General features: G+C 43.7%; 1 protein-coding gene across 20 annotated transcripts in view; it reads left to right on the top strand.

Moving 5' to 3' along the window:
* LCA5L (lebercilin LCA5 like) overlaps nt 1-25,188 on the top strand; it is a 51,290-nt gene extending 26,102 nt beyond the window's left edge. For 17 of the 20 annotated variants that reach the window (XM_070488891.1, XM_070488898.1, XM_070488894.1 and 14 more), the window contains 8 exons: nt 578-918; nt 1,186-1,332; nt 6,447-6,961; nt 8,882-9,019; nt 18,896-18,980; nt 20,535-20,641; nt 20,807-20,948; nt 24,129-25,188. In XM_070488891.1, coding sequence (XP_070344992.1) covers nt 578-918; nt 1,186-1,332; nt 6,447-6,961; nt 8,882-9,019; nt 18,896-18,980; nt 20,535-20,641; nt 20,807-20,948; nt 24,129-24,841 — 2,188 coding nt within the window. In that variant the 3' untranslated portion in view covers nt 24,842-25,188. Of the gene's footprint in view, nt 1-577; nt 919-1,185; nt 1,333-6,446; nt 10,148-18,895; nt 18,981-20,534; nt 20,642-20,806; nt 20,949-24,128 lie in introns of those variants that run through there. The other 3 variants (XM_070488899.1, XM_070488900.1, XM_070488901.1) reach the window with 3 other exon arrangements.
* The last annotated feature ends 2,787 nt before the right edge of the window (nt 25,189-27,975 follow it).

The following is a 27,975-nucleotide window of genomic DNA, read 5'->3' as shown; positions in this document are numbered from 1 at the left end:
AACCTTATAATCATGGATCAAGTTTACATCACTGTAACCCACTATTTCTCTTAAATTTAGAACAAATATTAGGTCTAGAAACCTAGATTAATTATTTTCTACTCTATATGTTTAATCTGAAAAGTATGTGATTTCATCATTAGTAAATAAAAGTGTGTGCATCTCCACAAACATGTCTGAATTTCATTTCATAAATGATGCATTTCATACCAGCCATCCAAACTTGCCGCATACTGTCATTTTCTTCAGTTCTGATCAAGGCAAAAAATCCCAACAGCCAGCCAGCCTTAAAGAATGAGACTGTAGCCCACTAATTCGTAAATTATTGTCAATATTATTATCTGATAGGCACTTGATCTTGTATTACCTGTAAGTATAATGTCACCAAAGTTTGGTCTCAGGGGTTTTATAATTTATGTAGAGAAAGTGTAAAAACCAAACAAATTTTTTCAGAAAACACTTCAAACTAATGTGTGGTTTCATGTTCCTAATTATCCCTGTGGAGTTCAACATCATAAAGCATAGGTTTATTTTAATGTTGATAGCTATAAAGCTAAAAACTCTTTTCTTCTGTCAGGCTGTTGACCATGTCTTTGGCCAATGCAGCGGAAACCCACGTGGATGAGCGTTTCCCCGGGGTGGCATTAGAAAACCCCAGGAGGTCTGCGGAGCTCGGGAGCCACCCTGGCACAGGTACAGGCGACCATCCAGGGACCAGCAACGCCTCCGACAAGAGCGTGGATTACAGCCGCTCGCAGTGTTCCTGCCGAAGTTCTTCTCACTATGATTACTCGGAAGACTTTCTCTCCGAAGGTTCAGAAACACCTGTTAATAGAAATTATCTAGAGAAGCCTGTGGTAAAAGGGAAGAACGAGGAGAAGAAAAAGTGTAATGTTTCTAAAATCTCCCAACCTAAAGGTAAGAAGCAGAATTTCCCACCTGAGACCAAATTTCTGGTTATAATGACATTACCCTTTAATGCACTAGTTTTTGAAGAGCTCCACGGGCTGTTTTATTGTTTTCTCATATTGTAAATGTGTATTGTGAGTGAACGTTTATAGAAGGAAATAGAGAAATTAAGAATAATTACAAAATAACAGAAAGTTGGGCATAAAATGTAAAACCTAGCCCTCTTGCATGGCTTCCCCTGCTGGAGCCCACTAGTGAGGTTAGTTCCATTTTTAGTTAACAGGTGGCCTTGTTACAGAGTACCAGAGTACCTGGATTTCACTGGCATCTTGCCTTTCATCCTAGCTGAAGAATCAAGGTTTGAGTCGCCAATGAAATGTAAAGACCTGTCTCAGCTCCCCAAGAAGATGGTCTCCAAGTCCGGTGAGGCACGTCGGCAAAGCCAATCTTTTGAAACAGAGGTGGTTCAAAAAGCTATTAATAATGTCATTTCCTTCTAGATTTTAAAAGTACGAATTCCAAAAACAAAAAAGTACCAACACCAGCAACTCCTAAGGATCCAGATTGGAATTAGCCTTGTGGTATTCTTGATCTTCTTCCTCCCTGCCTCCCTGCCCGGACCGTGACTCCTTCCCATTTTAGGAAATCCGGGGCTTACAAATACCCCTTATGTAGAAATAGCTGGGACTCTTTTCCACTGTGACTATCGGAACTGCTGTCAGTCAACAGCTGGAAGATAATTAAGAGCCGCCTATGTGTGGGGCACATCCACTGTCACATTTACCCAGTCTCTCTCACCCCCAGCCTGCTGTGACTAGCTGTGCCTCGCACCCGTGCGCTCCTTCTGGATCACCTAGAATCTTCAGTTCCCCTTCTTCTTAGCTGTAGAGGAGGATTCTTAATCTGAGACCCACGTCCATGAACCCCATGGAGTTCTAAGCATTTCTGTGTCTATTTGCATTTGTGAACTTTTCCAGAGAGAAGGACCTATAGCTTTCACCAGACTCTCAGAAGGTGAAAAGCCCCTTTTCCAGAGATGTGGGAGTCCTACACCCACCGGCAAGGCCCAGGGCAGTAGATGAAAAGTCCAGGTCCTTCCCTCGCAGTGGGACTCTGTCCAGAGAAGTCTGTTGGTGGCATTTAGACGAGAGTTTCACCACAGAACACACACCGTGGTTGGGTTTTACAGTTACACAATCCCTTATCAGCATTTGAAATTTACAAAACTCTGAAAACCAAACATTCTTCATATCCTTTGCACCGAAACTGACTTGGCAGCAAGATCTTGATTTGAACTGACATGAGACTGATCTTTATTTATTTCACTTACTGCGAAGTCATATATTTCACTACAAAAATATTCTTTGATTAAAGTGTGCTGTCCCCAACCCTACTGGGAATACTAGGGAAAATACCATATATGCACCATAAACAATGAAGCTATAAAGGTCCAGAGACAGTCTGGCCCCAGGGGTTTATGACAAGGGACCACTGATCCATACACTACACTGTATATTGAGTCTAGGCTTTTGTGGGACTGTGCGAGAAGGCACTTGGCGTTCATAAAACTATTTCTGCAAGAAATGGACTGCGTTTTGAGTTCTAATCGCCTTGTAATTTAACTTTTTAAAACTGTTTCCTCGTTTATATATTCCACAAATATTTATTGTGTCCTTTATGCAAGATACCTGGTCATAAATTAGGAGCAACCTCAATTAATTCAGCCACTTCACACTGGGCTAGAATCCTAAATTCTGTTATCTGAAAGAGTGAAAGTTTCCTCCCACTTGGGTACTCTTTTGTGTATGAATACCCTGAAATTATTTTAAATAAATACGGGATGCATCTTTAACTTAAATGTTATGTGTCCCTGAGGATCCTTCCACCAGTGTATGATGAACTTCAAACACTCATTGTAGCATCAAGGTTTGTCACAGAATGATAAAGTATTCCCTGGGTTTATTCTGTTGTTCCCTTACAGCTCGTGTTTTGCAAGCGTTTGCCAAAGAAATTTAAGCAGCAAGTAACTAATTAATTAATGCTGGGGTAATATAATTCTAACCCAAAACAAAGAGGCTTAATGTTTTAGCCAGTGCCTCCCTTCTCCAGAGAAATGCTCAATGTCTGCTCAGCTTCCTGATATATTAAAAGTAGACCTCGGACCTCAGGGCCTGGTAACACCAGGTTACAAACCACCAATACAGACCCAGAATTCACTAGCGAACAGTAACATCGATTATTTTCAACTCCCCTCTTAGAAAAGCAAATTTTATGCAGAAAAATATTTCAGAGAGAAATTATAAGAATAAAACGAGTACTTCAGTTTGATAGGATTTTTGCTTTGGTCAGATATTGGAGATTTACCTAAATCAGTGTAAAGAGCAAGCAGTATATTTCTACAATTTGATTTTCAAAAATTGGTTATTCCTTCTTTTGTAGAAAATGTAGTTTCAGAACTCTATTAATTATATATCCTTCCTTGACTTGTTTTGTCAATATAATGGCAAAACCTGTGATGGTCATTCAAAAAATTGGTATACCAAAAAAGGAGTGATTCTGCTGCGTTCAGACAAGATGGGGCACGTTCAGGGTGGTATGGCCGTAGACTCTGCTGCATTCCGTCGCTTGGGTCACCTCTTGCCCCGTTGTCTTTAGTCAGGAGGGGGTGGAAGACCCAAGGGAGCGCTGAAGGGCTCCCTCTCCAGCAGGCGAACCCCGGGAACCAAGGAGAACAGAAGGGGAAAGGCCTTCCTCTGAACCTCTTCTCACCTGGTCCTTGGAGGAAGTGGGCCATCTCTTTTTAGGTGAATACAGCGTAGACTGGGAAGAGAGAGAGAGAGAACCTGGCGGAAGAGGGCAGAGCCAGCACGGCTCAGGATAAGGAGCAGAACCAGACCGAGGGCGGGGAGATGGCGGGACTGGAATGGACAGTGAAAGCAAAATGGAAAATGACCAGGAGACGGGACTGCGATGAGGCCAGGGAGGACAGGGGAGGAAGCAGCACGGGCAGAGAAGTGTGACAGGAGGACAGCAGTGCTTTAAAAAGGAGGGGTTGTGGTCCAGAGGGTGAACCCAGGGAAATGGGCCTGGGAAGGAGGACGGCAGGAGACGACAGAGCGGAGAGTGCGGGGGCATTCTTAGGTCTGTTCAAAGAGCACGTCTCACTGCAAGTAATGAGAAGGGTGCCTTTGTGGCTAACTGTGGGCTGAAATGTATACGTTTCTGGTGAATTCACTTGTTTGAATAAGTGTTTTAGCTCAGTGGTTTAAAAATCAGGTATCCTAAGAGTAGTTTAATCATCCAGCTAAATCTGGCTTACTGTGTAAATGGGACAGAAATTGTAAATTTTACCAAACTCATTATGTGTAGGTTAGGATAATGAGATATAAAATGTTAAGGATTAAACACCATTTCAATTTTCCATCACCTTTATAGTTATACAAGAAAGCATGGTGCGTACGGTATGAGTTTGTTCTCTCCCCCTCCCCTGCAGTGGTGTATTTACCTTTCTGAAGCAAACTGGCTCATCCTCTCCCACACACCCACTAGGTAAACAAGAAATTCGATCTCAGGTGTGTCTGGGGAATGGAGGGAGTGTGGGGGGCCTTACACAGACAAGAACATTGGGGAAAGGCTTCTGGTCCTTCATTTTCATCACTGCGTGCTCCTGGTCCAAGCCCATGTGGTCTTTAAAAGGCTGGCACTCCTCTTTTCAAAGCATCCGTGCCCTCTGTGCACCCTGGCCAGTGCTCCCTTGGCCGTGGGGTTTAGTCCCCAGGCACCCGCTCATGCTGACTCTGCCCTCACATCATTTGAGCACAGCATGAGGTGGGGACATAAGCCTCCAGTGCCAGTGCAACCCACCACCCTCATCCTTCTAGTCCCAGGGAGCTCCTTCTCTCCTGCAGGATCACACCACCCAAGAGCTGGAAAACATTACAAGTTGGAGGTCAAGTTCAGGCATGCTGGGCAATGGCGTAGAACATGACAGCCCCCACCCACCCCTGTTTTAATCTGGCTTGATCCACATTGCCTGCATCTAGGGCTCCCCTAGCCAGTGCCCAAAGTATTAAGGTGTCTGGCCTTGACACGACCACAGACACCTCTTCACTGGCCTTCCAGTAGGTGTCTCAGAGTCTGACCTGCTCTGCTTTCCAATTTTCAGTGTGCTCAAAAGCCAATTCCAAAATAGTAAAACATTCAACCATAGCCCCTACTAAATTGCTCCCAGTGGGAAAATAAATACCATTGGAGACATAGTTGTAAAGAGCCCATCAGTGACTCATGTGATACAAATGCTGTGATCGTTGTCAAATCTATGTGGCCTGTCATAGTTAAGATTCAGATGCCTTATCCTCTGTTTCTTTTGGCTCAGTGTTTCTGTCACAGGCAGAATTGCCTTTCCCTCCACCTATACCAAACCCATTAAGCCATGTCTCAGATGACGTATCCACACTTGGCCAATAGCTTAAAGTTAGGACTCCGGTGACATTGACCACTACTTTCCCTTCTCTCTCCAAGATGAGGGCCAGATTTTTTTAGATTCAAGAATCCAGATTCAATCTCTCTTTCTCAGAATATAGACATACTAATCTGTACACATGCGCATACATATATTTACACACGTGCGCAGATACACACGTATATATCACACAAATGCACGTGCATATGGGGCAGAGCATAGGCACACAGCAGAGCTGGGTTCTGTCTCACCACTTATGAGCTCTGTGCCCACTGACAATGACATCGCCAAGCATCAGTTTGTTCATCTTTAATGTGGGATAATAGGACAGCGATGTTCACACACATTTGACATGCTCAAATCCAGTTATATGAGCGTGGTGTAATATTGTTTAGATACTTTTTGTTTAAAATAGACCGCTGATCACAAGCCACCTCACTACTTCATTCAGTGTGCAGCCAAAGTAACAAAGGACAGATTGGCTGTGTTGAATTTATTGAGAGACGGAATATCTGTATTTACAGTCTAAGCAGTTTAATGGCTTTTTACGAGTCCTCTTGAATACACGAGATCTTCCTATATAACGGCGGGCTCTCACTTTACACTCTAATTACCTCATAACATTGTTAGAAGGATTCCATTAGATCGTCTGTATAAAGCGTTTAGCTCAGTGTCTGACGTATGGTAAGCACCTAGTAAATGTTATCTATTATCGTGATTTTTAGTTTAGCTTTTCTGTAAGAAATAAGTCCAGTTTTAGAGTCAAAGAAGACCTGGTTTTCAATCTATTCTGTGTCACTTTGTGGTTATGTAACCTTGGACAAATGATTTAAAATCTCCAGCTACAAAATAGACTATTATTGACCTTCAAGAACGGTATTAAATGAGATACCTCTATATAAAGTGCCAAGCCTAAAGCACGATATTCCTTAAATGTTAGCTCCTTCCCTTTCTAGTGTTGGTGTGTCTGTACATGTATGCGGGGAGGGGATGTTATACATACGTGCATACTTACATGTCTGCATATCTGTCTATATATGTGCCTAGTAACAAAGTGAATTATCTGCTTACACAGGCCAGAAGGAAATCCCAGTTGAAAAAAAGCGCAGCTGGAATGCACCATTTTTAAATTCTCAAATCAATATGACCACCCAAAGAAGAGGCGTTATGGCTCATCGCATACTCTCGGCAAGGCTTCACAAGATTAAAGAACTGAAAAATGAAGTAGCGGACATACATCGGAAACTGGAAGCCACAGTAATAGAAAACCAATTTTTGAAACAACTTCAGCTTAGGCACTTGAAAGCTATAGGAAAATATGAGAATTCACAAAATAATCTACCTCAAATTATGGTTAAACACCAGAATGAAGTAAAAAGCTTAAGGCAGCTACTTAGGAAATCCCAAGAAAAGGAAAGAAGCATATCTAGGAAACTCAGAGACACCGACGGCGAGCTCCTGAGGACTAAAGATGCTTTGCAGGCGCTGCAGAAACTTTCTGAGGACAAAAATCTTGAAGAGAGGGAAGAACTTACTCAAAGATTGTCTATTCTTAAGACAAAAATGGAGGCAAATGACAAACAAATACAGGTCTGTATTTCAGAGGCCTAGAAATTTTCAGGTTCCAAAATTAAGACAGAGACGGTGGCCGTTTGCCATATTTGCCCCCGTGTAAGGAAGCCTTGCCAGCCGCTTTGCTCGGCAGGCCTGCGAGCGATGTCGTCCGGCGGGCGCTGTGCGCAAGGGCGCGTCCTGTGGCGAGGCTCATTTATCTGGAAAAGACCATCCAGTGTTAGGGGACTTCTTTCATGGGCTGGAAAGGTTGTGTTGAGTTGGGTTGTGTTGTGTGAAACCTCTCTTAGGAACTAACCCTCTCCTTCAAAGTCGTTATGAAAAGGCTGCTCCCCGACACCCTCAACAGTCCGTGTCCTCCGTCCCTTTCCTTGTGTTGTCCCTCATCACGGTGTCCAATCGTCACCCCTTAGACATTTTTGGCATTTTAGAAATAGAAATTTTTCCCAGATAATACTCCTGGGGACAGAGAGGGAAAAGGAATGCAAATGCTTGAGGAAATGAATGGATTGCTGTTCCTCACCGAGATCTCATTGGCAGGGATGATTGGGAGAACAGCTTGACTGTATTGAGGACTCTGCCTGTTTTGCATTAGTTAGTCTTTGGTCTCTATGAACATAAACAGAAACGGAATTAATTTATCGTTTAATTCCTTAATACATGACGGTGGGAGAGAAGTATTTTCTATGATCTTGAAATAAGAAGGAAATTCCAAGTTCATTTCATTGACTTTTTTATCTCAGTTATTTCTTCCTTGGTGAAATCCTCTCTTTTCAGAGAGAATTTTCTCCATAAAATGTATGTGAGCTACAGAAAATATGAGCACCCTCGTCTCCCCTCGTGGGAGGTGCGCCGCAGTTCTCTGGTTTGGCCTCTTAGGTCCTCTTGGATCCACCTGAGGACATGTCTGTCGTGTAGCAGTGTGTTTTTATTTCAGCTACATATTTTTACATATATATGTTGAAGTAGTTCTTGTCTTTGTTTTAGAAACAACACCAAAAAGAATTCAAGAACTAATTAACTATTTCCTTAACAAAAGCACTTGGTTGTATGGGAAATTTCTTTTGGTTGTAGGGCATTTGGTGGGGAAAAACATTTGTGGGCCGGAACAAGTAGGCATTTTTTTAATGTTAATATTTTAGGGGGTGGGATTTTTAGTCCTATTTCATCCTTTTAGCTTACCCTATTTCCCACTTTTCTTTAACGAGAAAGTATCAATGTTATGAGGGAAACCACGCTTTATGGAAAAAAAAGAGAAAGAAAAAGGCTTTTAGCCAAGCCTCTGTCAACGTCCAGCTCAAACGGTTCTCCAGTGAAATCATTCTCGTTCCAGAGAGATGGTGAACATGCAACAGGAGCCCTGTGTGTAGACGGTTACTGTGCCGAATCGTCGTTCCCTTGCCTTAGACTCCGTCTCTGTGGGTGTGGCTCTGTGAGTGCCTGTGTCACCGTCTGCTCCCAGCTATCTGAGAACCACAGTCCTGGACGGGCTGTCTGCACTGATGCTGAACACACTTCAGCGAGAGAGGCTTGAAAGGTTTTTAAAGGGCACGCTATGCCGAGTGAGCAGAATTCTTCCTTTCAGCATAACTGCTCAGGTTTCGTTTTAAAGTAGGACATTGGTATTTATTGATTTTCAGGATCTTTCCAAAATTTTTTTTATCAGATTCCAGAGTATAAAAAAATGTTAGGTTCAAAACATATTTATTCTCTAGAGTTGGGACCTGGGATTTTTTGGTGTGTCTGTGTTTGTGTGTGTGTGTGTGTGTGTGTGTGTATGGTTATATTTAGTTCTAATATACGTCCCCTATACAAGCCATCTACTAAAGTTGTGTTAAAAATCTGCACTTCTCATGAATGTAATTAGTTCCATTATAACTGAAGTTTTTACTAACACTACGTTGGTTACAGAGTAGTTGAAATGTATCCTGTTTTCAGAGCTTGGAACAACAACTGAGGTTGAACAGGAAAGCCTTTAATCGCCAGCTGGCCATTGAGAACCACAAGACTTGTGCCGCTCAAACAGCCACAAAGACTTTGCAGATGGAAGTAAAACGCCTTCAACAAAGACTTAAGGTACTTCTTGTAGAGCGAAATTTAACAAGATTTGTGAAATTCTGCTTCCCAAGATATCAGAGCTATTTATGCCTATTATGTCTTTAAATTATTTAACTTCAGAAACATGTTTTTCAAATCAACTTTCTTCCCTACAACCATATGAACAGATAGGGGATCTGAAATTATTAGAATGAGATAACAGCCTGGTAAATGTGTGCCATAATTAGAAAAATTAAAGCTCTAATCTATTCATTAATAAGACTTCTTGTTATTATTTTTATTTCATCACATGAAATAATATTATTGTATTTTATTACCTTTTTTTTTTTTGGTGAGGAAGATTGTCATTGAGCTAACATCTGTGCCAGTCTTCCTCTATTTTGGAGGTGGGATGTCACCACAGCATGGCTTGATGAGGGGGGTGCAGGTCCGTGCCAGGGATCTGAACCCACAACCCTGGGCCACAGAAGCACATCGCACAAAGTTAACCACTACACCACTGGGCTGGCCCCTTTCGTTAACATTTTAATGGAACCCAAAATAAGTTTTTTAATTGAAAAATTAACCTATTAAAATATTTAGAGTAATTTTAGTGGCCTATAGATTTATTTTAAAGTCTCGCTCACAAATATGCTTGCAAAATGGTCTTTTAAAGTGTGTTTTATGGGGCTGGCCCCATGGCAGAGTGGTTAAGTTCGGGGGCTCTTCTTCAGCGGCCCAGGGTTCGGATCCTGGGTGTGGGCCATGCTGAGGCGGCATCCCACATGCCATAGTTAGAAGGACCCACAACTAAAAAAAACATACAACTATGTACTGGGGGACTTTGGGGAGAAGAAAGAAAAATAAGATCTTTGGGGAAAAAAAAAGTGTGCTTTAAAAATGGGAATTTAAAATATTTATTTTTTCAGACTTTTGCTATCGTTCTGCCTTCCAGATTTCTAAAATGTCCAAAAGTTGGAAAAACTAGATAAAATCCTTAAGAATTATAGCCCTTTCAAGCCTCAAATTAGTAAACGTTAGGCTTGATGCGTTAAGACAGGAATCTGTTTTATGACAATAGGGAGTTCAGATTTCCAGGGAGCCCTGAGAGCACTCAATGGCAGGGGGAGGGTCTCAGGGGAGAGAGTGGGATCTGAATTCTCCCTTTGTGAAGCAGGAGAAAGAGTTCGGTGTCTCTTCTCTGGAGTCTCAGGAAACTTCACAGAGAAGACTATGCTGGAAGATGGGCGTGGCCAGAGCAGCCAGCTTAGAGGTCTAACAGCAGAGGCTTCAGGATCCACTGGGCCAGGCAAACACGCACACATCTGGAGACATGCTCTGGGAACTTTAAAATAAAAACTTTTAAATTTTAAAATAAATTTTGTGCTTTCATATGCAGCCATATGCATGTAAGTAGTATACAGTCATTAAAAAACAATTTTGTCAGAAAAAACACTGGGCCAGCCCTGGTGGCCTAGTGGTTAAGTTCAACATGCTCCGCTTTGGTGGCCTGGGTTCAGTTTCCTGGCATGGACCTACACCACTTGTCTGTCAGTGGCCATGCGGTGGTGGCAGCTCACATACAAATAGAGGGAGATTGGTAGCAGATGTTAGCTCTGGGCAAATCTCCCTCAGCAAAAAAAAAAAAAAAAAGAAAGACTATAGTAGGATAACAATGGAAGTGGGGAGAGAATAGAGAAGAGACAGTTACAGAACCTGGATTTCCTTGAATATCTTTTTGGTAGATTTGACTTTGGAAGCCTGTAAACATTTTGCATAATTATGAAGCAGAATGAAAAGTAAAAACATTGAAAAGCATTCCCTAAAAAGCTAAAGTAAATGAAAAAAATGAACCCACCTTGTATTCTGGTGGTGGCATAATGTCACAGACACCATTCCAAACGACTGAAAACACATTAATTTCACTATATGCCCAGTGAAATCCGCTCTTGGTGGTAGTGTGGGTACGGTTATTTTGAGACTGTTGTGTATATCTCATGGGATTAAAGCACAGGATGAATTATATTGGTCACTGAGAACTGGGATTGGGGGATGGAAGAAAGAAAATACAGAAGTAAGATAAGGTCGAACAGGAACCCTGCAGTCCTGACTGTGAATTGAAGTGAAAGTGTGAATTTATGATATATTTTACCTTTAAAAATAAATACATGTTTCCTAATGTGACCAACTCAGTAGCAATGAAAACCCCTAGTGCCCCGATTAGGGACTTCAAATTCCACACCCCGCTGAAAAGAACCAAAGCACCTAAAAAAATTCTAAGTCTGGAGCATAAAATATACTACGTGAGCCTAAGACATATTGTCATACAAAAGCAGGGAAAGTATGGAGAACTCTCAGGGTGGTATCAAAGAGACTCGGTAGCCGTCTGGAATAGGATCTTCCTGGCCAGAGATGGGGCCATTTGAGAATCAATACAGTAACTGTGTGGACTGAAATTAATCAAATATATAGAAATCCCGAAGTTCACAATGATACTTAAAAACAAAGCACAACACCTCAGTGATTAGCCCTCACCTTTACATGATACTAGGGAACCAGCACACTATTTCAAACATTGGTCAACAGAGGATAAGAAACTATTATTTTTATCTTTCCTATACTCAGAGTAACCAAACCTGTGAGGAAGGCAGATCCTCCGTGTGAAAGCATTCCGGTTAACAATGAGGAGGAATGACAGGGTCAGAGCATCACTATTTTGGAACTCCTCATGAGTTAATGGATCTAAGCAGTGGCCATCTTTGGCTGCCAGCATCACAGAAGGGAAACATCAGCCACTGAGTACCTCCTGACTGATGGGCACACCACCACTAGATCTGATTAAACATTTAGATCTAGCCACCAATTTAAAAGAAGGGTAGAGGAGAGTGGGACATGATAAACAACACCTCAAGGATGCAGTCAGCAACATCAGACTGTGGGAAACTCTACAGCACAAACAACTCAGTTTCTGCAACAAACAAAAGAGATGAGGGTGGGAACTTCCAGATTAAAAGAGACTACTAGAGGGGCGGGCCTGGTGGCTCAGCGGTTAAGTGTGCGTGTTCTGCTTCGGTGGCCTGGGGTTCGCCGGTTTGGATCCCGAGTGCGAACATGGCACTGTTTGGCAAGCCATGCTGTGGCAGGCATCCCACATATAAAGTAGAGGAGGATGGGCAGCAGATGTTAGCTCAGGGCTAATCTTCCTAAAAAAAAAAAAGAAAAAGACTACTAGAAAAACTCAACAACTGAAAACAAACAACCCCATTCAAAAATGGACAAAGGATTGGGGCTGGCCCCGTGGCCGAGTGGTTAAGTTTGCGCACTCCGCTGCAGGTGGCCCAGTGTTTCGTTGGTTCGAATCCTGGGCGTGGACATGGCACTGCTCGTCAAGCCACGCTGAGGCAGCATCCCACATACCGCAACTAGAAGGACCCACAACGAAGAATATACAACTATGTACTGGGGGGCTTTGGGGAGAAAAAGGAAAAAATAAAATCTTTTAAAAAATGGACAAAGGATTTAAATAGACATTTCTCCAAGAAAATATAGGAATGGCCAATAAGCACATGAAAGCTCAACTGGTCATTAGGGAAATGCTCAAGACCACAGTGAGATACCACTTCATACCCATTAGTATGGCTACTATCAAAAAAAAAAAAAAGAAAACAAGTGTTGACAAGGATGTGGGGAAATGGGAACCCTTATGCACTGTTGGTGGGGATGTAAAATGATACAGTCACTATGGAAAACAGTATAATGATTCCTCAAAATATAAAAAATGTATGTGGTCCAGCAATTCCACTCCTGGGTGCATATGCACAAAAGAACTGAAAGCAGGTTCTCAAAGAGATCTTTATACACTCATGTTCATAGCAGCATTCATCAGAATAGCTAAAACGTGGGGCTGGCCTGGTGGTGCAGTGGTTAGGGTTGTGTGCTCCGCTTCAGTGGCCCAGGGTTCTCTGGTTCAGATCCTGGGTGCAGACCTACACACAGCTCAACAAGCCATGCTGTGGGAGCAGCCCACATGCAAACTGGAGGAGGATTGGCACAGATGTTGGCTCAGGGCCAACCTTCCTCACTCCCCTCCAAAAAATAGCTAAAGAAGCAACAAATGTCTCTCAACAGATGAATGGATAAGCCAAATGTGGTCTATCCATACAGTGGAATGTTATTTAGCCTTAAAAAGGAAGGAAATCCTGAAGCCAGCCCCGTGGCCGAGTGGTTAACTTCATGTGCTCCACTTTAGCGGCCCAGGGTTTTGCTGGTTCGGATCCTGGGCGTGGGCATGGCACCGCTGACCAGGCCATGCTGAGGTGGCGTCCCACATGCCACAACTAGAAGGACCCACAACTAAAATATACAACTATGTACCAGGGGGCTTTGGAGAGAAGAAGAAGAAAAAGGAAAGAAGAAGATTGGCAAGAGATGTTAGCTCAGGTGCCAATCTTTGAAAAAAAAGAAAAGAAAGGAAATTCTTTCACATGTTACAACATGGATGAATCTTGAGGACATTATAAGCCAGTCACAAAGAGACTAAGACTGTATTATTCCACCTAAATGAGGAACTTAAGAGCAGTCAAATGCAGAGACAGAGAGTATAGCGGTGATTTGCCAGGAGCTGGGGGAAGGGCAGGATGGGGAGTCATTGTTTGATGGGGACAGTTTCAGTTTTACAAGACGAAAAGAGTTGTGGGAATGGATGGTGGTGATGGTTGCACAGCAACCAGCAATGTCAGTGTATTCAACACACTGAACTGTGCACTTAAAAATGATTAAAATGGCGAATTTTATGTTATGTGCATTTTACCACAATAAAAAGAAAGGAAAAAAATTGGATTGTATACTTTGAAAGGGTGAATTGTATGGTATATGAATTATATCAATAAAGCTGTAAACAAATTTAAAAGAAGACTAAGAGACATTAATAAATCTCAATGTTTTGGACCTTGTTTGGATCCTGATTGAAACGAACTTTAAAAAAAAATTATGAAACAGTTGGAAAAATGTGAAACAAGCTGGATATTTGACGATATTAAGAGATTATTATTGACTTTTTTGCTAGGTGAAGTGTTGATACTGTGGTTAGGTTTTAAAAGTGATGCCATTGTCTGTTATACATACATACTAAAATATTTACAGATTAAGTTCTATGATGTCTAGGATTTGCCCCAAAAGAATCCAGGGCCAGGGAGTGGGGCGAGAGGGTGGGTGTGTGAGGGAAGCAGACGGGCGTGAGTTGTTCATCGTGAAGCCAGCTCATCAGTTCCTGAGCTTCACTCTACTATTCTCTCTACTTTGCATATTTTTAATATTTCCATAATCAAAGTTTTTCAAAGGGAAAAATTACGTATTTTATGCACAAAAAAAGAGTTGAAATAGATCAAGAAGATGGGCTAAATACACCCTTTTCATCCCTTCCTGCCGAAACCCCATGGAAATGACAGAAAACATTTTTAAAATAATAACGCGTAACCCCAGAAAGGATACCATGATTGTACCAGAAATGCCAGAGAATTTCTGGAAGATAAAAAGCAGGGGTTTTTTGGGATTGATGGAGAAACCAGACAGAGATAATCACAGCCCAGAAAAGGTGGTGGAGAGGTACCAGGGACAGGCAGGGAGACCCCGTGCTCCGCATCAACACAGGTGACCACCAGGAGCAGAACGTCAGGCACCCATCTTCCTGTTTGACGGAAGCGAAGGTCCTCAAACTGGGGAGCACAGAAATCATCTGGGGAGATCTGAAAACTCCCTTGCCCGGCCGCACCCAGTCCCCTGAAAGCGGGGTCTCGGGGGTGGCAGCGGGCGTCCGTAGAGAGGCATTTGTCGGGTAGCAGGCGGTGGGGGGGGACAGAGGGAGAGCGCTGAGCACAGGCGAAGGATTCAGCCATCTCTCCTGCCCTCCTGCTCACCCGCGCGCACAGCATCAGACAGCCCAGCATCTCCCACGGGCAGAAAGGGGCTCCTCCCCTAGAAAGTGAACGAACCGCTTGAGAAGAAATGGGGCAGCTGGTCTAAATAGTGGCATCCGAGGTAAAGCCCCTCACAGAGTAAATTCTGGAATCTGAGAGGCACTCAGTCAAATGACCCACCTCAAAGCAAGACGTGCCAGTGAGCAAGTCCCACTGATTTACCCAGAGCCAGCCTGCCCTCCCACCTAAGAGAGGAGCCGGCCAAGGAAATGAATTTCCACACAGAAGACCCGGTAAGTAATCAGTCCAGCCCCTCATTCTTAAACACGTTCAGGCAACCCGATCTATGCGGAAAACCAGCAGCGTGAAGAGTAACAAGCAGAACGGCTGACCCCGTAGATTCAGTTAAATACCGCAGGATAGAAGATTTTGTATCCATAAAATAAGAATGTTATGAAAATGGAAAAAAAAAATCAGAAAACAATCAGTGAACATTACAAGAGGGTTGCCAGCATACAAAACTCAGTGGAAGAGCCGGAAGATAAAGAAAATCTAGGGATGTTGAGGAAATCTCCCAGAAAGAAAGAGCCAGAAGACAGATGAGAAATGCATGGACACATAGACGGTGTAATGCAAAATAATTGAAAACAATCCATGGGTCATTTCCCGTAAGTCTGTCATTAAACCCATGGCCCATCACCTCTAGTTTCTCCCTGCATTCAGGATATACTCCTGCCTTCCTCCAGGGCTGTTTCATCAGGAAAACTGAGATTCCCTTTTACGCTTCCTCGTCATCCTTAGTACTGACCCACAGGAAGAGGAATGGAAACTCTAAAGATGTTTTAGAATCCCGACTGTTCCAGTTACTATGGCTGCATGACATATTACTCCACAGCTTAGTGGCTTAAAAAATGACAACATTCATTTTGTTCACAAATCTACAATTTGAGCAGGGCTTGCCAGGGATAGCTCATCTCTGCTGTTCTTGGCATCAACTAAGGTGGTTCAAAGTCTGGGGGCTGGAATTACCTGAAGTCTCACCCCTATGTCTGCAGTTGGTACTAACTGACAGCTGAGCTCTTAGAGTGTTGGCTGGAGCCACCCTACATGCAGCCTCTCCGTGTGGTGTGGGCTTCCTTACAGCATGGTGGCTGGGCTCCAAGGAGAAGAGTCGAAAGATAGAGAACCAGTCACACAGCCCCACGTCCACCTCACTCCCTTCATCAAGGCAGTACAAGGGGAGGAGCAAGACGGCACCTCTTGACAGGGAGTCTCAAGGTTCTGGAAGAGCATATAGGACCAGAAATACTGCTGTAGGAATTTTAGAAAAATACAATCTGCCACATTAACATAAGTCATTACTACTTGAGCTTGGGAGGGTATGGTCCCAAAGATCAAAATTTCTATTTCTGTACCCTGAAACTCATTTTCAAAGCCACCCAACACCAAGTCTAGGCTCTGCTCCAACTCTAGAGCATGGGCCAAAGTGAGGGGATGGACGTCAGCCTTCCATAGCTCCCAGATGGGGTGCTGCAAGTCCAGCTTACACCCAGGCTACAAGCTTATCCCTGTCAAAGGGCCGGTGTCTATCCAGACATCGTTTCCTATCTAATTTTTGGAGGCCATCTATCTTGACCTTACTATGTTGCCACACCACGATCCTACTTCCTATTTAACTCTGACCTGATACCCTCTGAGCCGTGAGTAGTCATTCTTTCCTGTGAGCATTCCACAAGATTTCATGAGCATTCCAAGGTGTAGATTTTCTCTTATTGTTTCTCTTGATTAACTAATTGAATCACACAACCACGCAAGTATCCTGGATCGTGTTCTGAATCTGTTGTCTTCGATTTTTGGCCCACCTCTGTGGTGGGTACACAGACTTGAAGCCTGAAGAACTGTCCTTCACGTTACTTCCTTCTGACCCCAGCCATCGCTGCCCCAGCCACTTGCCACACAGCAGTTCTCAACCTGCCTCCTTCCTGCTCTCTGCTGCTGAAGTACGTACTGACCCTCTGAGGATGGAGATCAAATCAAAAGACCCAACTGAACTTTCCAGATAGCGAAAACTTGCCCCTCTAAACACCAGAATCTTCCTTGTCTTAACCAGTGTGGGTGAAAAATCTTTCTGAAATGTTCTAGACAATATCCTTCTTAAACATAATACTTGGAATATACTTACCCAATTTTTCATGGTAATAAACTGTCACCATCACTGTTCTTTCTAGCTAAGTGAAGTGTTATCACAATGAGACAGAAATAAAAAGAGAAAAATACTGTAACATTTTTGCTTCTAGAAACCTAAATTCTAGAAAAGATTAATATTGTCATATTTTATCCATTTATGTACCTCTAATAGCAAATTGATTTTATGATTACAAGTGCAAAACCGACACTCTACAATTCAGATGCGCAAAAATATGTAATATTCTTTATTTTCTATAACTGTACTTCCTTATGACCCCCATTCCCACAAATTGGAGGTGGAGATAGGGAGGCACGTGGAGAAATGGACAGAAGCTTGTCTCAGTCTCTTCTAATTAAAAACAGTCCTATTTTAGGTTGCCTCTCAGACCTGCAGAGTTTTTTCCCCATCCCCATCCTCCATCTCTCAGTGGAGACAGCATCCAGGCATAAGGGAAAATGAGGACGTCCTATTGGTGGAGGAGAAAGAGGCTGCGGACCCATGCGCTGTCCTCTGGATCCTCTAGAACTAGTTCTATGGAGAGCGACTGGTCTTAACTAGTGAGATTCCCAGGACCTGTCCGTTGTGTACTGAATGGGGCTGCTGAAACTCATGGCCTCCTCTCGGTAAGTCAAATCTTGGTGATCTTCCCTTGCTGATGGTTGATGCCAGTGTCTTGAGATGCACCCACCCTCTGATTCCTGGCTAGACTCTATCCCCAAGCCTGTGCTATGGGATCACCTGGATCTGTAACCTTGAGGACTCCAGAGAGGGTTCCCCAGCTCTCCACACAGCTCCCCTCCACAGGCCCCATGTGTTGTGGAGCTGAAGGACGCAGTATCTTTGGCTTTTGGTCTAGACATTGCATCGAGCTGCTTCTAACTGACTGGGGCAATACCATCTCACTCTAGCTCCATGCTGACCATGGGGGCTTGTTTATGGGGTTTGAATTTCCTGGGCCATGCCAAGGCCTGAGACTTTTCCATCTGATTTCTCTCCATCTCTCTCTTTCCTCCTTGGTCCTCTCTCCCATCCCAGGGCCCCTTCCTCTTGGGCTGTCCTCTCTCATTGCACAGTGGGAGACACCCTTAACTCACATATGCCCACCTCTCCTGACAATGTTTTGACAAACTCGGTGGTCTTGGGTCTAACAGGCTTGCCTCTTGATGTATGTGTAACAAAGAGTGTCCCGTATTTAATAAAAGCTTCGTCTTTTTTCTCTACGTGCAAGGATTTCAAACCTTTTTTTCCTTGCCAAGACTTTAAAAAGTCAATATTGAGATTTAAAGCTGAACAACGATGTCTTTGTTCTGGGCTTTACCCACCCTGCACTTGTCTAAATGCAGCCCTGCCTAGTAGAACTTTCTGCGATGATGGAAATGTTCTGTCTGCACTGACCAATACTGTGGTCACCACTCACATGTAGCTGTTGGGCACTTGACATATGGGTAGTGTGACTGAGGACTGAATTTTTAACTTTATTTTAATTAGTTTAAATAACGACGTGGCCAGTGGCCACTATATTGGAGCATGCAAAAGAGCGATAAACTTCATGGCACAGTGAAAAATACAGTGAAAGAAGCTGGCTTGCAAACTCTTCAGAAATATCGTTCCCAACACAATAGTTTGTCACTCTGTTAAAAAATACTTTTTGATACCAGGAATGCTATATAATGATATGGCCTGTTTCTGTTTCTGCTAGAATCTATAGATTCTATTCAAAGAATACTGAGCTCACTTAACCTGTTTTTAGAAGAAATCAAGGATGATAAAAGCAAACATTTATAGAAGAATTGGTATTGTGGTTCTCTTTAGGAGAAGGATCGAGAGCTTGAAATTAAAAACATCTACACTAATCGGATACTTAAAAATTTACATGAAAAAGAAGATTATCCAAAAGGTACGTTTCAATTATTTTTGCTCAAAATTTATTTTTAAGTAACTAGTCAGATTTTCCTAATTTATGATCACCAAAACTGTGGATACTTTAAAAAGTCATTTTATCAGGCATTGAAACCCATTTTGTGATTCTTGAATAATGAAACTGTGATATGGCTGAAACAGCCAGAAAAGACTAGAAATGCTTTCCTGTCTTCTCATCTTCCGCTTGGTCCTTTCTGTCCTTACTTCAGGTGAAAGGAGAGGATAACTGTTCAGCTTCAAGCAAAATGCCTGCCAAATATTGAACTCTCTGGGTGTATCTGTTAGCCAGTGTGTGGATTTTTGAAATCAACTTTACTTATGCAAAAAAATGCACCTATTTTAGGGACCAGCCCAGTGGCATAGTGGTTAAGTTCGTGTCCTCCGCTTCAGCAGCCTGAGGTTTGCAGGTTCAGATCCCAGGTGTGGACCTGCACACCACTCAAGCCACACTGTGGTGGTGTCTCATATACAAAGTAGAGGAAGATGGGCACAGGTGTTAGCTCAGGACCAATCTTCCTCACAAAAAAAATAAAAATTAAAATATACCCATTTTCAGTGTGCAGTTCAGTGGGTTTTGACAGATGCTCATACCCATGTAACCACCACCCCCATCAGGACACAGAGCGTTTCCCTCTCCCCAGGAAGTTCCCTCAGGCCCCTCTGCAGTCAGTTGCCGCCGCCCTCTGTCCTGGCCGGAGACACCCACTGATTTCCCTCCTGCCACAGCAGCTCTGTCCGCCCGTTCTAGGATTTCATTTCAGTGGCATCATACGGCATGTACTCTTTGGTTCGGCGTAATGTTTTTGAGATTCATCCATGTTGCTGCTGCTGTCAATGGTTTGTACCTTTTTATGGCTGAGTAGTATCGTTTCCTTCAAGACAGGATGTACTTATTTTTCGCCCCAAGATCTGCCAGTGTAAGATTCCGCTCAGAAGAGGTACGACAGGAATCCTCACCTGTTTTGGCAGAAGAAGTAACTAACCACGCGATTACTCTTAAAGGCAACAACCTCAAATTTCCTTGCCTTCCGTTGTTTGCTTCTGGATTATAACCCAGAATAACAGCCAGCAGAGATGATAAAATCAACCGTGGGGTCATTTCAATGGGTAATACTTCAAGGAAAGTGACCTCTAGACTTAGTGGCCATGCTCGTTGGTCATTGATAACGGAGCACTGTGACACAAGAGATGGCCGTGGCTCGCTCACAGCTGCACGGCGACAGTGTTGGGTCCTTTCAGAGAGCAGGAACAGCATGTGTGCCAACAGCCCCGACCTGGCTTCTGCCTGCTTTGTACTCCAACTCTGTGATACCCCTAACCTATGTCATCCAAAATAAGACAAAACGGGTGAGACGGTAGGGGAAAAAATGAAATTGGAAAATGTCCTACATACGTTGAAAATGTTTAGAAAATACCTAGTATACTTTGTTTCATTATTACATTGCAAACTTCAGTGTTATTTTATATTTGAAATCAATATTGCTTCCAAATGTAAAATATGTTTCTTACATATAATGTACCTGTTCTGTAGTTTCTTCAACAAAATCAGTCCAAGCAGACAGGAAAAGTTTTTCACTTTCAAGTGTGAGACACCAGGAAACCCAAAAGTCGGAAGACAGCCCATCTTTAACAGCCAAGGTACAGCACGCTTGATTCCGGCAGCGCCTAATTAAAGATCCCTTTACAACAATGGGCTATAAAGTCACTTGTTCTTTACAAAAAAGTATTTGTCTTCATTGAATAAAATACAATTTAAAGTTATCTGTACCCAAAACCTGTTTTTGCTGCCTTTCTAAATTCTAGGGTAAAAAGACAACAGGAAGCGTTGGCCATAAAGCGAAATCAAGGGCCGTCATCCAGGCGGTTCCTCACCTTCTCAGCCAGGTGGCTCCTCACGTTCTCAGCGACCCGCCGAGCCAGGGCGACTCCAAGAGGAAACACGAAGGTAACTGTGACCACTGTTGGTCGTCTCCTTTACTCTGACTTGACTTTTTCTAAATCGTGAATTAGTCTACATGTGTCTTATCAAAGTAAACATAAAACACACACACACCACGGAAAGCAACATTACAAAAGGAACACCTGTGTCAGCAGTGGCTTAAGAAAACGGCCACCAGTGTCCCTGGAGCCCCCGGGGCCCTTCAGAACCACACCCCTCCCACCTCCACGAACCTCCCCGTCCTGCACAGGACCCAGTCAGCCCGTCCTCCCCTCACGACTCCCTGTCCTTGTGTGCCCTTAAACAGCATGTTCAGTTTCGAAAAACTGAGCAGCAAACCCCACCCAGCTGAGTGAAGGGCAGCGCTGCCCCCCGTGAAGGCTCGGCGAAGGCTTCCAGAAAGGACGAGCTGGGGAGACTGTGGCTTCAGCTTCCCTGCGTGTGCACGGGCCCCATCAGGGCGAGGTCACGCTCATCCTGGGCGTGGTGGTGGCACCTGGCAGGGCCCCTTGCAGGTCCAGGAGGGAGAGGTCAGAGGCCATGGGCCCAACCTCTCAGGGCTCCCCTCCCGCTCTCGGGAGCAGGTCAGGCGGAACACCTGTGTGGGGAAATGAGTGTCCGCAGGCAGCCCAGGCGGCTGCGCGGGGAGAGGGGCCTCCCCTTCATCAGCCACCCTCGGGACGGCCCAGGGACATTCGGGGCCTGGGAGGTGGGGCGGAGAGGGGTCTTGGTGACGCCAGCCCTTAATGCTGAAGCCTCTTGGTCTCTGACCGGTGGCCCTCTGCCCGTGGGTGCGGCTCCCATGCCAGGCTCTCGCTGCAGGTGCCTATCCCCTCTTCCTACCAGGGCTGGTTTCCCAGACCAGGTCCTCCTCTTTCTTGGTAAATGCCGTCATGACACAAGAGCACAGCCCCTACGAGCTTCTTGAGAATGGGTGCATGAAGTTTGTACACCTTCCATCTGGAAATGCCATTATTCTACCCTTATACTCGGTTAATAATTGGCTACAAAGAAAGTTCTAGGTTGGAGATCTTTTTCCTTCAGAATTTTGAAGACACCGCCCCATTGTTTTCATGTTAAATTATTGCTAACGGGAAATGTGGGTGAAACCCCACATGGATAGGCAAGCACAACCTCCGTGGAAAGAACGGTCATCAACAAACAATCCTCAAAGCTCACCCAGCACAGGTCACCTGCGTCACCCGCGTTCCCTGCAGCAGAGCGGAGAGGCCTGCTGAGAGGGCCTAGCGGGGCCACCCCTTAGATGCGGGGCCACATGGCCTTCCAATAAAGTTGAGCGAACACAAAGGTGCAGCAGAACTCGCCAGGAAAGCCCTCTGTTTGGGGCCATTTGGCGGGAGCCGAGGACAACTGCATTTTCAGTCACTCGTCTATTTAAGTTTTCCATTTGCTTTTCAGTCCATTTTGGCAATCCCTATACTGTCCTACAGTTTATGCACTCACGTGACAAATATCTTTTAAGCACACACTATCTGTCAGCCACTGTTCTGGGCACCAGGGATACAGCAGTGAAGACAAAATACCCTGCCCTGAGGTGCTTACAGTCGAGTGACAAACATTACATGAGATCAGAAGGCACGTGGTCTGTTAGGGGGTGAGGCACAGAGAAGAGGGGAGGGAGGGGGCTGAGGCAGGGCTGGTGGTGCGAAGTTGGGAAGATGGCACCTCAGCAAAGACCTGCAAGGAGGGACGAAGTGATCCACGTGGACACCTGGGGAAGGGCATTCCAGGCAAAGAATGTTCCACAGACCCCATAGCCTGGACGGGGGCTGTGCCAAGGGGAGGACTGAAGTAGGAGATGGGGGGAGGGGTGTCCCCAGATGGGGCCTGGCTTTGTAGCCATCGTAAAGACCTGGGCCTTCTCTCTGAGGGTGGTGGGGAGCCATGGAAGGTTCTGAGGAGGGAGCAGACCTACCTCCCTGGGCTGCTGCGAGAGAAGGGTGGCAGCAGGGAGACCAGGCAGGAGCCCACTGCCACAACCTGGGCGAGAGACGAAGGCACCCGGACTGCGGCTGGGAGTGGTGGAGGAGAGAAGCAGCAATTTCAGCACGTTACCAAATTTCACCATTTGCATCAAGTATCATAGGGCACAATATTAACAGTTTTTTAGAATTAACTAAACATTTTGCTGGCTTCTTTGCTCACCACTAATTCTTGAAACACACTTCTTTGTCTTGCAAGAATTCCTTTTTTATTTTCCTGGAGTATAAATGAGTAGTTTTATTTCAGAATGTGTTCATTTAAGGAAGTTTTCCAACTGTCTGCACATGCGACACTGTCCCCATTCTCCCTCACAAAGGACTGGCCACTCAGATTGTCAGTGGTGCCTTGCTGACCAGTATGGAGGTGGCCCACGCAGGTTTCCTCAGGGCGCGTGCGTGTCTGCACCTGCGCGGGCCTTTCCTCTGGAGAGGGAGGGTTAGGGCAGGGCTGCCTGAGTGCTGAAGAACCGGAAAGGAGGCTCCTCTCCAAATGGGCTGTTCGTGCCACAGTGCGCCTGGAACGTCTATTCCTGTCCATTCGTGTCCGTCACCTCCCTCTTTGGAGCAGCTGCCTAGCACACTGCAGGCTGTGCACGCGATAGGTTATTTAACCACGACTCCCTCGACAGACATTTAGGTTTCACTGTTACTAAACCACGCTGCAGTCAACATCCTTGCACCATCTTTGTGTACTTTTGTGGGGTTTGGTCCTAGAAGTGCAGTTGTTGGGTCTGAGAGTATGTTCACTTAAAATTTTGATAGATACTGCCAGATTGCCATCCAAAAAGAGCTAGACCAATTTATAACCCCCGCAGTGGGGAACACAAGTTCCATTTCCCCATATTCTCGTCAACTCGGCAAGTTATTTGCCAAGTGGGTGGGTAAAAAATATTCTCTTGTTTTCACTGGCATTACATCCAGCTAGCGATGTTGAACATCTATTGATAAGTTATTGGCAAATTTTAGTTCTTCTTTTATGAATATCACTTTTCTTTGATTTCATAATTCTCATTTATTTGGTATGTATAACATTTTCCTGTATTCTCGTGGTGACGCATTTATTTTCGTACCTTTTTTGTCATCTTAATGTGCTTGTCAGGGAGTGTAGATAAATGTGCTAAACATGCCACCTTGAAATCCATTCATTTTAAAGACCACTAAATTGACTATTCCTCTCACATAGGTTTATCACAGGAAGAGGAACACTGGGAAGTGGAGCCACCTCTGAAGAATACTGGAAGACAAAGAGAGAACAAGGAAGATCAAGAAGAAAAAGCCACTTTAGTGAAAGAAGAACTACCACCAAAAACAATTCAGGTAACTCCTGAAAGGGAAGGCAGTCAGGAGGAAGACACAGTGAAAGAGAAGTTTAAAGGGCGTCTACACATAAGCGACACGGACGAGAGACGTGATAAACAGGCTGCCCCAAACAGCAAAACATCCTTCAGACAGAGAAAGCATTATTCCTTCACAGAAGCCATCGAAAACCTGCATCACGGGCTCCCGGCTTCGGGCGGGCCAGCCAACGCCGGCATCCTGAGATACGGTCACAGCACAAGCAGACGTCGCGGCAACGCGCAAGAGCTGAATCTAGAACCCGCGGCTAGCGGGTATGAACCCTCCTTCGGGATCTCTTCCAGAACCAACGCAAAGGAGACGACATTCCGAGATAAGAAAAGCAGCCTAATGGAAGAACTCTTTGGCTCAGGCTGTGTCCTAAAAGATGAGCAAACAGGTACCGGAGGGTCTGAGGAGACTTCGAGAAGTAAGAAGATGCTCCACCTCCCTCCCAGCCAGGCCTCGGCCAGCAATGCGTTTGGAGATTCTAAAGTAACTATGGTAAATTCTATGAAGTCCTCTTCACCCACAGAAGGAAAAAGAAAAATAATTATTTAAATATAATCAATATCCTAATACATTCCGGTTTGATATTCTAGTTCTTATGTGCCTTTAATCTTGTAATTTTAATGTGTCTGTGTGTGTGTGTGTGTGTGTTTCAGTAATTAAATTGACTTTGGATAACTAAGGTTTTATTGGTAATCTAATAAAAAAAATCCATTGTAGGGGCTGGCCCCGTGGCCGAGTGGTTAAGTTCGCGCACTCCGTATCAGGGGGCCCAGTGTTTCGTTAGTTCGAATCCTGGGCGCGGACATGGCACTGCTCATCAGACCACGCTGAGGCAGCGTCCCACATGCCACAACTAGAAGAACCCACAACAAAGAAGACACAACTATGTACCGGGGGGCTTTGGGGAGAAAAAGGAAAAAATAAAATCTTAAAAAAAAAAAAAAATCCATTGTATATTGGCCAATGACATTTCAAATACGAAATTACATCTTTTTTTTCCCCACAACTGAAACATGCCCATTGTCTTTTGGAAGACTGATTTATTCTGTGGGTTTAATATTCTATGGGACTCCACAGCTTGCAAGTCTAATTTAATCAACCCAAGACATACACATCTCAGACATACAAGAATTTTAGCATCAAACTGTGCTGGAACTTAAAAACATGGAAGCAGCATTGAAAGGGAACAGTATGATCAGAAGACTCGCTTTACTTAAAAAAAAAAAAGCAGTGATTACCAAGCTTGTTTTTATGAGAATTATTTGAGTGTCTCTTATTCAGCTAAACTGGGCATCTGATATTCTACCTTTGTGATGATACTGTCCTCACGTATACCTAAGACTCAGTAGTTTTTATTTATGTTTGTTGCATACCTGTACCTTGACCTTTTTTCTGTTAATCTTGTCGAAAAAAAAAAAGCATATCAGTATAATTAGCGTCCACTCAAGCTAGCTGCTCAGTCCTAATTAATCTATTCATTACACCTAGAATATTTTAAACTAGACCTGTACAAAGAGGAGTGTACTCCCAATGTTAATCAGTTAACTTACCTTCATTTATTTATAAGGGCAACTGATTAATAATTTAGACTATACTGGGGCCAGCCCGGTGGCGCAGTGGTTAAGTTCGCACGCTCAGCTTCTCGGCGGCCCAGGGTTCGCTGGTTTGGATCCCTGTGCGGACATGGCACCACTTGGCAAAAGCCATGCTGTGGTAGGCGTCCCATGTATAAAATAGAGGAGGATGGGCACGGATGTTAGCTCAGGGCCAGTCTTCCTCAGCAAAAAGAGGAGAATTGGCAGCAGTTAGCTCAGGGCTTGTCTTCTTCAAAAAAAAAAACCAGACCTAAAGGCAGAACTTATGACTAGAGACAACATGGATTACTATAACGCAATAGAGAGTTCAATCTACCAGGAAGATATGAGTTCTAAATGTACAAGCTTTAACAATAACTTGAAAACATAAAACAAAAATTGACAGAACTGCAAGGTGACACCACAGCGGGAGATTTTCACACTTTTCTCAGTGATGGACAGCTCAGCAAATAAAAAAGCACCAGTACAGATGAACGAGACAACTGGTAACTCTGACCTAATGGACATACACAGACAATCACACCCAACAACTTCAAAACTTGTATTCTCCATCACATATTGGGCATTTACAAAAATTTCACCCTAACATATTTGAAAGTTGAGAAGAAATGGATAAATCCCTACACTAAAATGCCTAATACGACTCAAGAAGAAATATAAAACTGAAAACCCGATAATTATTAAAGAAATTTAAATCTTACAATAAAAATAAAAGAAAATGCACTCTTTACCAGCAAGTTCATCATATATTCAAAGAATAGAAAAATTCAGATCTTAAAACACCTGGTCTAGAATATAGAAAAAAAGGCACACCCTCCAACTCATTTTTCGGAGGCCTGTATAAGCTTGATACCAAAACCAGATGAAGAAAAAAACAGAATGTCCCCTCATCACTCCTACTCCACAGTGACTGGAGGCTCTAGCCAGAGCAATTAGGCAAAAATGAAATAAAAGGCATTCAGGGAACGAAAGAAAGAAAACTATCTCTATTCACAGATGACATGATCTGATATGTGGAAAATCCTAAGGAATCCACTAAAAATTATTGAAATTGATAAATGAGTTCTGCAAGGTTGCAGAATACAAGAGCAATGTACATAAATCAAGTTCTATACACTTGAAACAAACAATCTGAAATGAAGTTTAAAAAAAATCTTATTTATAATAGCATGAAAAAGAATGAAATACTTATGAATAAATTTAACAAAAGAAGTGCAAAACTTATCACCTGAAAACCACAGAACATTGTTGAAAGAAATTAGAGACGATCTAAATAAATGGAAAGACATGTTCATGAAGTGAAGTCTTAGTATTGTTCAGATGGCGATACTCCCCAAACTGACAGATTCAGCGCGATCCCCATCAGAGTCCCAGCTAACTGCTTCGTAGAAAGCGACAAGCTGATTCTAAAATTCCTATAGAATTGCAGGGACCTAGAAGAGCCAAAAGAATCTTTAAAAAGAACAAAATCGGAGGATTCACACTTCCCAATATTTTTTTTTTTTTTTAGATTTTTTTTTATTTTTTCCTTTTTCTCCCCAAAGCCCCCAAGTACATAGTTAATTGTATATTCTTCGTTATGGGTCCTTCTAGTTGTGGCATGTGGGACGCTGCCTCAGCGTGGTTTGATGAGCAGTGCCATGTCCGTGCCCAGGATTCGAACCAACGAAACACTGGGCCGCCTGCAGCGGAGCGTGCGAACTTAACCACTCGGCCACGGGGCCAGCCCCTCACACTTCCCAATTTTAAAACTAACTGCAAAGTAACAGCGATCAAAATACTGTGGTGTCGGTGTAAGGACAGACATGTAGAAGAATGGAACAGAACTGAGAGTCCAGAAGTGAACCCATGTATCTATAGTCAACTGATTTTTGACCAGGATGCCAAGACCACTCGATGGGGAACAGTCTTCTCAACACACGGTGCTTGGACAACTGGATATTCACACATAAAAGAACAAAGTTGAAGCCTTACCTTACTCTGTATATAAAAATTAACTCGAAATGGATCAAAGACCTAAACATAAGAGCTAAAACTATAAAACTCTCAGAAGAAAACTTAGGTATAAATCTTTTTGACCTTAGATTT

The sequence above is a fragment of the Equus asinus genome, chromosome 18 (genome assembly GCF_041296235.1).
Source record: "Equus asinus isolate D_3611 breed Donkey chromosome 18, EquAss-T2T_v2, whole genome shotgun sequence".
NCBI lineage: Eukaryota > Metazoa > Chordata > Mammalia > Perissodactyla > Equidae > Equus > Equus asinus.
Note: the sequence above shows the minus strand (reverse complement) of the source record. Positions and strands in the feature narration are given on the sequence as shown.